Below are 10,405 nucleotides of genomic sequence, written 5' to 3'. Positions count from 1 at the left end.
ATCATAATCTGCGGGTCAATTCAGTCTATCACAAGTTCGGGTCAAGTTAATTTTAAAAAAATTATATTTTTTTATGCGTGTCAAATTTCAACCTGACTTATTTAAGGTTCATCTGGGTTGAACCCGTGGTACACTGGGCTAGTCCACCAACCCACTTACCTGATTTTATTTTATTAAAATTTAATTTTAATTTTATAAAAAAATATTTATTTTTATTTTTTGCTTGAAAAAAATGTTTAAGTTTTCTATTTTCAAAACTAGTAAAATAGGAGTGAAATTTGTTTAGATTTGAATTATAGAAAGTTTGTAATTTTTTTTATTTTAAAAAGTTATAATTAAGAAACTTAATGAGCCAACCCGTCTACTCACAACCGTTGGTGAATCAGGTCGGGTTCAAATTTTTCTGACTCGCTACTAAATGAGTCAGATTGGGTTGACTCACTAAATAATCAATCCGTAATAGACCGGACTGGATCGGATGGGATGACTCATTTTAAAAATACTAGATTTACTGTTTTAAAAGACCATTGACTTATCTTTAGTTATTTTTGGATATATAAAATTTTTAAAAGTGAAATTAAATTTGACTTTTTTATGTTAATTTTATAAAGTTTAATTATATTTAAAATTTATTTTTAAAATAATATCAAAATATCGATATTTATATCACGTTACATGTTATCGGATTATTATTAAATCATGATGTTTATTTTCATAAGGGTAAAATGTAGATTTAAATGAATAACATTAGTGAGTAAAACTGAAAAGGATTAATACATCATTAATAACATGGAGAGATGGTAACCTCAACTAATTAATTGGGAGGTTAGTGAAACACTGAAACTGTTATCTTTCTCTTCACAGCACCCAACATAATATGTTGTCTCAAATTTTTAATTTCTAAGAATTTCATGTTTTAGACATATAATCAAACACAGATATGAACTTCTGATGAACAAAAAAACTCACAGAATGAAGAGAGGAATTCTTGAAGTACTTGTTGTCAATGCAAAAGGCATCATACACACCAATCTTGTCGGTATATATCTTTCCTTTATTTTCACTTTAGCACCCTAATTTCAATGTATCCAAAACTACTTTTTGTTTTTATCAGAAAATTGTTCATTTCTTTGAACAAAATTGCAGGAACACCCTCTTACTATGTGATTATTGAGTGTGGCACTCAGACTCGAATAACCAAAGTTTCATCAGGTTAAAGTATAAATAAATAATCATTTCAATGTACAAACAATGTCGTTCTTTTTTATGTTCAGAGATTTTTAAGAAAATGTTTTGTCTTTTTTTCACGTAATTCTATGTGATGCAGGAAAACATGAGAAACCTCGGTGGAATGAGAAATTCATATTTGATTTGTCAGAGTTTGATTGCAAGAATTCAACCTATCTTAAATGTAGAATCATGGACAAAGAACTCTTCAGAAATGCTGGATTTGTTGGTGAAGCCAAGTAATCTTTTATCTAGTTTTTTCCTCTTCTTACAACTACTTAAGATGTTTACAAGTAATGTCTCAAGGGACATTAATATAACCACCACATTATCCTAGAGTAAAAATAGGTTACAACTTCTGGGTCAATCTAGTTCACTACGAGCTTAAGTTAGGTTGAGTTTGAAAAAAAAAATGTATTTCTTTTATACAAGTTAATTTTCAACTCGGATCATTTAAACCCGACTCATTCAGGTTAAATCTGTGATGCTCACCAACCCACTTAATCATTAATTTATTATCTTATGAAACTCCTAAAAAAATCTCCTCACCCACCATAATTGTATACCAAGACATATTATTTTGTACTTTATTATTATTATTTTGAATTGTTTTGAGCTTAACATCATTTTGAGAGTGAAATTTATTTAGATTTGAATTATAAAAAGTAAAGCTGTCAAAATGAGTCACAACCCGCAAGCCAACCCGGTCCACCATGGGTTCGAGCCGAGTTGAGTTTGAAAAAATTGTATTTTTTTATGCAGGTCAGATTTCAACTTGGCTCATCTAGGTTGAACCCGTGATGGGCTAAGTTGATCCACCAACCCATCTACCTAATTTTATTTTATTAAAATTTAATTTTAATTTTATAAAAAATATTTATTATTTTTTTTGCTCGAAAAATTATTTAACTTTCCCATTTTCAAAACTAATTAAACACCCAATGTTGGGAGTGAAATTTATTTAGATTTGAATTATATAAAATTTGTAATTTTTTATTTTAAAAAATTTGTAATTAAGTGTTTACCCACTTACTCGTGATGGGTCGAGCGGTTCAAATTTTTCTGGCTCGTTAATAAAAGAGCCGAGTTGGGTTATCTCATTAAATGATCAATCTATGGTGGACCGAACCAAATGGCCCGTTTTGACAACACTAACAAAAAGTTTATAATTTTTTTATTTAAAATATTGTAATTAAGTGAACCTGTGGACCAACCCGTTTAACCTACTAACCCGTGGTAGGTCGAGTCGGGTCGAATCAGGTAACCCGTTTTGACAACATTACATCATCCTTTCAAAATTTAATAATTATAATTATATATATTAGTTTATTAATAAAACTATAATTAAATATGTTTTTCATTGGTAAATTATTATAAAAAGAGTATTTTATGCTTAAATTAAATTGTGAAACATTATATTTTTGCATTTTATATTTTACAAAGTTACGTGTGAAAGCAATTTTGTGACTATAGGATTATTCTTGAAAAGGGTTAGTTTATTTATATATATTTTTCATAATTAACATTTTTTTTTTGTGGTAAAGCAGAATTTTCATAGGTGGAATTTTATTGGAAGGAAGTGAGCAGGGAGACATAGAAATACAACCAGCTGCATATAATGTGGTTCTTCAAGATCACACTTACAAAGGACAGATAAAGATTGGATTTAAATTCATTGCTAATAACGTAGGGTTCATCTTTTCTAGCTCCTGCAAATTGATTAATTAATTAATTAATTAATTATCTACTAATAAATGCTAATCACTGTTACTGTGAATTTGTTAACAGAATGAAAAGTACTCGATGGAGAAACCAGACCAATTCAAGGCTTCTGAGAAGAAGGAATCATCCAATTCAATTTTTGGATGGATTTGGAGAATATCATTGTGGAAAATCTTGTTTTTCTGTCAACACAAAAGTTCTAAAAGTCATTAAGATTATCATTGAGATAAATAATTAATTATAAAAATCAAAAGTCAAAACCATGATTAATTACTGTTATTTATTTTGTTTTTATTTAAATTATTTCTCCTTTTCTTTCACTATAATATATATATGAAGAGTGAAAGACAAGCCTATATACACTTACTTACCACTCTTATAATTTGCATACATTTAGTTATCTAAATTTTACATTGTCTGACTTTTTAAATATATATATGGGTGAGTACATGAGTACCCAAATATTTATTTCATTATTAAAATATTATTAATTTATATATACTTTATTAAAAAAATTAGTTTTAACATTAAATTTTTAATAATACAATATATTATCTTACTTTGATATATTTTTTAAAAACACTATTTAATAAACATTTAAGTAAATAAATAAATGTGAATATATGTCTTACCCAATTCCAATAAAGATGTAAATGAAGTACAAATTTAATACTTGTTAAATAACATTAATAAGTTTTTATGTTATATTTATAATTTTGAGGAAGGAAAGAGGAACCATATATACATTCCCTTTGATGTTGATGAAGGAAGCATGACCAGATGAAGAGCATTGCCAGAGTTACACTCTGCACGTCTTTCCCCCAAACCAACAAATTAAGACTTATCAATAAAACTAACTAATTTATTGTTCACATGTTCCCTTTCTAACTAACCTCATTCAACCAGCCCAGCTACTCTTTAATCACTTCTATTCAATTTTCCACCAACAAAGGAAAACCTTTTAGGAAAATTATCTCTTTCATTACGTATCTTTTTAATACAATTTTTTGTAGACAAAATTACAAACTCTAAACTCTAATTTGACATAATATGTACACACAATCCTAACATGACACAACTATTTAAATTATAGGGTTAAATATGTTTTTGATCTCTTAACTTTCAGTGAAAATTGAAATTAGTTCCTCTTCAAAACTTTGGTCTAATTTAGTCTCCCAACTTTAGAAATGTATGAATTTAGTCCTTTTAACCAAATTATATATACACATAAGAAATTTATTGAGTTCTATTCACTCAAAATGACAACAGAATGAGTCAAATACAGATAGTATTTACCTGTTATCAACACAAATATCGGTTTAGAAAATATCCATAAATATTTTAAAATTTGTAGATACTCACAAATATTTAAAATAATATATTTTTATAAATTTTTAAAATAAAATTACAAAATATATATAAAATAAAATATAAATTAAATTAAATATAAATTAAAATTTAATTTTAATAAAGCTTAACCTAATAAAATATAAATTAATTTTAATTTAAATTAAATTTAACTTAATAAAATATAAATTATTTTTATTTTACTTTTTATGGATAATGGATATATGTCTCTATCTGTGATCCCTTTATAAACGATATTAAAATATGCTATTTGTATTTGGTGGATAATAAATATCTGCGAGCACCAACTATCTGTCGCAAATTTTATCTGGAGATATATGAACTCACAAATTTTTTTTGGTGTCAACTTTTTATTTTTGTAATATTTTTTTTTTTTACTTCCTTCTTCCTATCACATTACAGGAGATCTGAATACTTGAGAACCATCTCTTGATTTTTTTTTTCTCCATCTTCTTACAAACAACTTCAATGGCTTTAATTTTCTAGAAGTATAACAATTAGATATTACCTGGGTTTGATCTGGTGATGGATAATACTTTGTATTTTAAGAAAGATGAGGAATGTGATGAAGGTATTGTCCTCATGTTCTTAGTAGTTGACCACTACATGTATAAACTATAACTACTTGTGAAAAACAAAGATATTAAAATTGTTAAAATCAAAGGGAATCATTGATTCATGTGTAACTTCAGCATCTTTTTCTCTTTTTTCATATGCTTCACAACTTCACATGCAACCTTATCAATATTGACCATAAATGATCAGAGCTGTTTCCGTCAACCATAATTTCTTGTTCAAACATCATATTATAATCAAACAAAAGCATCTTGTAGTAAATTTCATATGATGAACAAACATCATCGTAAATATTTAGTACCATCATATTATCTTACATCAAATCAGAAAATTACTTGTGTGTTGGGGTAATTTATATGAATTTTGCATTATCTGTCATTGGGTCAAAAGTTATATAGAAAATTACATTATTGGTATAATTTATCATTTAAGTGTGTCAGTTTTGTACTCACAATCATGCATAGAGATAGTACAACACAACCACTCCAATCTAAGACTTCAATTTTCTAACTCCTTTTCTATCTATGACACACACACCTTGCATGTATGGTTGTATTCTTCTCCAACCAACACAAGGTTTTAGCCATTTCTGCAACTGAGTTTTCTTTCATAACTCCCTTCTGCGATTTTCTGCAAAGAAAACTTTGTTCTCTTTTTCTCTTCCTTTCTTTGCTTTCTTTTCTTCTTTTTTCGCTGTATAGTCCTAAGAAGCTAAAGGCATAAACGCTAAGGAGGGAACTGTTTCAAATGATGTTAATTTAGCTAGCCACTGTTCAAATTCAAACCAAGCCATATTAAAAAGGTAACATAGAAAACAATGCTGGGACAGTTGCTTTTTCGTTTTGTTTTGTTTTTTTCACAACCGTTGGTTTTGGTGGGTGAAAACTTCAGTTTTTTTTTTTTTTTTTTGAATTGAGGATAAAGGGTACTTTGTTAGCAACCCTTTTCAGTGAATTATTTCGGGTCTCCATAGCAGCAACACCCTTTGGAAGCTTTTGCTTTTTTGTTGAGGGAAGACAAGAACATTCAAGTTTTCAGCCTTTTTCTTTTGATCTTTCTTCTTTTTTTCCCGTTTCCCTGGTTTCAATTTCAGTATTTTAACCGTTCATTTCAAGCTGAGTAGTGCGTCCTGTTTTGAAATCATTGTATGTGACTATGGTCTCTGGTGATCATGGAGTACTTGTGTACCAGTTGAGTACTAACATTCAGAGCCCACAAACCCAATTTGTGACTCAAATTCCATAATTATATGTGCAGGTTTTGAGGAGATTGACCATAGGTTGTTGAGTTTAGATGGACAATTCATCCAACTTTGATGAAAACTCTGATGTGGGGTACCAACCTTCACATTCTTCTGTGGATCAAAATGACCATTCAATCACTGAAACTGTTGGATACTCCACATTCAGTGGCGATTCCTTTGCGTATTGCAGGACTAACTCTGAGGTCTCAAACTTCTCTGAGCCTATTGATGACAATAGCTTTGGAAGTGAACATTCACCTTCTCTATGGACACCTGTGAAACATGGAGCAAGTCAAGCTGTTCTTTCAAGGTTAGGAATGAAGCAACCCAGGAACTCAATGGATGATAAATCTGAGGACCTTGATCTCTTGGAGTCAGGTTGATTTGCACTCTCAGCTTGTGAATTTTTCCTGTGTGACAATGTGGAATTATCTTGAAACTCAATCAATTTTGTGGGTGTTTATAGAGCTTGATATGATGAGGGAAAGATTTTCAAAGCTTCTATTGGGGGAAGACATGTCTGGTGGTGGGAAAGGTGTTTGCACTGCAGTTACAATATCAAATTCAATCACCAATCTCTATGGTAATGTCTTTTTCAAGAGTATTTAATCCAATGATGTGGCTCTGGTTTAATTTATTTGAAATGGGAATTTGCAGCAACTGTTTTTGGGCAAAATTTAAAGTTGGAGCCTCTTAATCCTGAGAAAAAGGCCATGTGGAAAAGAGAAATGAATTGTCTCCTATCTGTGTGTGATTACATAGTAGAATTTGCCCCAACTGCACAATATTTAGAAGATGGTACAATTGTGGAGGTGAACTATTGCTTAACTTAACCCCTTTTGTACAAGGTTAATGGAGCCTGTTCTTCATCTCACAATGTCTTATATGCTATCTGATGTTGTATTGTATCTCAGATGATGACAAGTAGACCAAGGTCAGATATTTATATCAACCTCCCAGCTCTTCAAAAGCTTGACACAATGCTCATAGTAAGGCAAACTTCAATTGCTTCTTGTTTGTGACAACCCTGTTTTCGTCCGAAGATTTTGTGCCTTACAAATGTTGTTTCATGTTCTTTTATCAGGAAATATTGGACAGTTTCCATGATACTGAGTTTTGGTATGCAGACCAAGGGAGCTTATCAGGTAACTCAACTCGGTCACGTGCAGGCTCATTTCGAAGGATTGTTCAGAGGAAAGATGAGAAATGGTGGCTTCCAGTTCCTTGTGTTCACCCTGGAGGCCTCTCTGAAAAGTCAACAAAACACTTGAGTGAGAAAAGAGACTGTGCTAATCAGATTCATAAAGCAGCTATGGCTATAAATAGCAGTGTTCTTGCAGAGATGGACATCCCAGAAACATATATGGCAAATCTTCCCAAGGTAAGTCCTCGTATTCAATTATTGTTGTTGGAGATACAACATTGAAAGTATTGAAAATCTCATTATAGTATACAAGTGGATGCAAAACTTATTTTATAAACTGGTTTTATAAGATTGACATGAAAGTGAAACCAAGAGTGTTTTCAGTTTTCTAAAATTTTGTTTCTTGTTGTCTTGTGTAACATTAGAGTGGAAGAACAAGTTTGGGGGACACAATTTACCGCTATATGTATTCTGCAGACAAGTTCTCACCAGATTACCTTCTTGATTGTCTGAAAATAAGTTCTGAACATGAAGCACTTGAGCTGGCAGACAAGGTTGAGTCTTCAATGTTCACTTGGAGGAGAAAAGCTTGTCTGAGCCATTCAAAAACATCATGGAACAAAGTTAAGGATCTCATGGCTGACACTGACCGAAGTGACAAAAACTACACTTTAGCTGAGAGAGCTGAAACCTTGTTGTTTTGCTTGAAGCAAAGATATCCTGAGCTCTCACAAACATCCTTGGACACATGCAAGATTCAATATAACAGGGTAAGTTTAACAATGAAGTTGCTCAAGTTATCAGAACAGAAAGACACTAACATGGTTCTTTTCACAAATGTAGAACATTTTAGGATACCATGATAGGGATATCTAGATTGTGAACTCATGCACTGAGAATGAATATTAACTTTTGCAGGATGTTGGAAAAGCAATATTAGAGAGCTACTCAAGAGTATTAGAAGGCTTAGCATTCAACATTGTAGCTTGGATTGAAGATGTTCTTCATGCAGATAAATCAACAAGGAAATAAAATGTATAGAAACATTAACCACACTGTAGCCCCTTAACACTGGTGTTCTTTCCATTCAGCAATTTTTTGTATGCTATATGGCCTTAGGAGAAGTTATGATAAATGATAGTTGTTACTAGTTAACTGTGCTACAGAAAGAGTTTTCATATTCAGCTGAAGGATCAAGCGTAATTTATATAATCTTCTGTTCCATAAATAAAAGAAAAACAATTTTATATTAGTGTAGTTGCTTGATGTTAAATCTGGCAAATGCTTTGTCAGAAGTGTGGAGGAATTAAAGGCAACATTGTTAAATAACTGTGTTTGAGATAGAAGTGAAAATTAAATTATTTCAGTAATCTATTGTATATATCATTAGTGTTGCCATGGATGCTATTGAAAGTAAGCTTTTGTTTAAATAATTTGCTGAAAACTGGTTCAAGATAATAATTATAACTAGTCAATTATCAGATTCATAAAATCAGCTGAAATTTTTGAAACTAATCTTCTCCAAACATCTCACTGTATCATTCATTGATCATAGCACAGACTGAGACAGCAAAAACTCTCTAAATAACAAGGCCAAATTTATCATCTTCCACTACTTCCATGGAAGTGCTCCTCCACTATTAAAGAAACTCAACATTCGTAACCTGAAATCACTCTTCCTCTCGAATGACCCCTCTCTGCAAATCAGAAGCTCGCGTGACCTAGCTTCACTGCAAATCTTCATCTCTCTTCGAATTGCAGTCAATCGTGATCCCTAGCCTCTAATTTCTCTCCATTTCTATGTTCGAGTCATCTACCAAAGAATACTGAGGTCAGTTGGTTTATTTTTTTTCTATAAGCAAAAGTCTGTTTAATTCTTAGTGATGTTTTGTGTATATACTATTGATGTTGACGCCATTGCCATTGACTGGTGGTAGAATAAATAATAGATGTTAAGTTTTGAATGAATGAGGGAAATGTTGAGTTTTGACTTAATGCATCGTCTACAGTGATGTTGGTTGAATGGTTAACCTTGGCGTGTAGGTGTGAATGAATGAACAATGTTATTGTGTTCTCTACAGAGTGAGACTGAAACTAAGAATGGTGTGAGAGAGAGAAGAGAAGAAATATCACGAGTGGCCATAGGGTGTTGTCATCTTCCAAGGCAAAAAGGTGTTTGTTAGTTTAAGGTGTTTGTTAGTTTCTTAGCTATTCTATGCATAGTTATCAAAGTATCCATTCAACTCTTAAACTCTTATAAGTTTACGTTTTCATACATGACTTTTAAGTTAACTCGGTAATAAACTTGGTTTTTACGTAAATTTAGTATAACTAATGGTGAAATCGATAAGATCGTATATAATCACGAGTTTGGAGTGATTCTGCGAGCTTGAAAGGAGAAAAATTAAGAAAAAACAAGGTCGTTTGGTCTTTTTTTAATATGTATTTAATAAAATGCATCAAAATTAATGACAATAATCCAAATATTTATGTTTTACAATATTTATTTTTATGAACAATATATCTATAAATTTTATTTATTTAAAGTTATATAATTTTGTAGACTTGTTTGAATTAAGATATTATTATATAATATTTTTCATGGTTTAATACATATTTTGGTCCCTAGATTTGTAGGGTGTGTTCAAAGTTGTCTTTCTTTTGTTCAAAAGTTCATAAAAGTCCTATATTTTGCAAAAATAGTTCAAGTATATCCTTTTGGCTTAGGGCGTTAAAAAACTAATGACAAAGTTGCTTCCGTGGCCAAATTTGAATGACTTGTCTAATTAGTTGGCAAGCCCAACCAATAAGAGACTGCCATGTGGCAGTCCCTTTTCCACTTAAGAAAAACCTAGAGGGTGAAGACCAACTTTGAGTTCACGAGATTGTCGTCCTTCGGTTTCTTTGCTGCTTGAATCAAGTGTTACTGTTAATTGAGAAGAAAAATCTAACGTTTGATTAGCCAATTTTCAGGGTTATTGAGGTTGTTGTTCTCTAATTCTTTCTTCTCTGCTGTAAAATCCATAATCGCACGTTGTTTCCCAAACCCTAATCCCTTTTTCCCCTTTCTGTGTTTAATGTTGAGGTTATGAGATCAGAGAAATGAACTTCGCTTCAATTTAGAA

At 31.1% G+C, this 10,405-nt stretch overlaps 2 protein-coding genes across 2 annotated transcripts; both read left to right on the top strand.

Moving 5' to 3' along the window:
• Window positions 1-936: 936 nt before the first annotated feature.
• On the top strand, window positions 937-3,162 carry LOC106773209 (elicitor-responsive protein 3). Its single transcript, XM_014659921.2, has 5 exons — window positions 937-1,039; window positions 1,147-1,212; window positions 1,328-1,466; window positions 2,775-2,913; window positions 3,016-3,162. Exons 1-5 carry the CDS (start codon window positions 952-954, stop codon window positions 3,160-3,162), a joined length of 579 nt encoding a protein of 192 aa, XP_014515407.2. The 5' UTR covers window positions 937-951.
• Window positions 3,163-5,365: 2,203 nt separating this feature from the next.
• On the top strand, window positions 5,366-8,612 carry LOC106773587 (rop guanine nucleotide exchange factor 3). Its single transcript, XM_014660291.2, has 8 exons — window positions 5,366-5,695; window positions 6,151-6,514; window positions 6,603-6,719; window positions 6,794-6,948; window positions 7,051-7,125; window positions 7,221-7,517; window positions 7,706-8,050; window positions 8,199-8,612. The coding sequence occupies exons 2-8, from the start codon at window positions 6,187-6,189 to the stop codon at window positions 8,310-8,312; spliced, it is 1,431 nt and encodes a 476-aa protein (XP_014515777.1). The 5' UTR covers window positions 5,366-5,695; window positions 6,151-6,186; the 3' UTR covers window positions 8,313-8,612.
• Window positions 8,613-10,405: the final 1,793 nt, after the last annotated feature.

Source organism: Vigna radiata, chromosome 9 (assembly GCF_000741045.1).
Source record: "Vigna radiata var. radiata cultivar VC1973A chromosome 9, Vradiata_ver6, whole genome shotgun sequence".
Lineage (NCBI taxonomy): Eukaryota > Viridiplantae > Streptophyta > Magnoliopsida > Fabales > Fabaceae > Vigna > Vigna radiata.
Note: the sequence above shows the minus strand (reverse complement) of the source record. Positions and strands in the feature narration are given on the sequence as shown.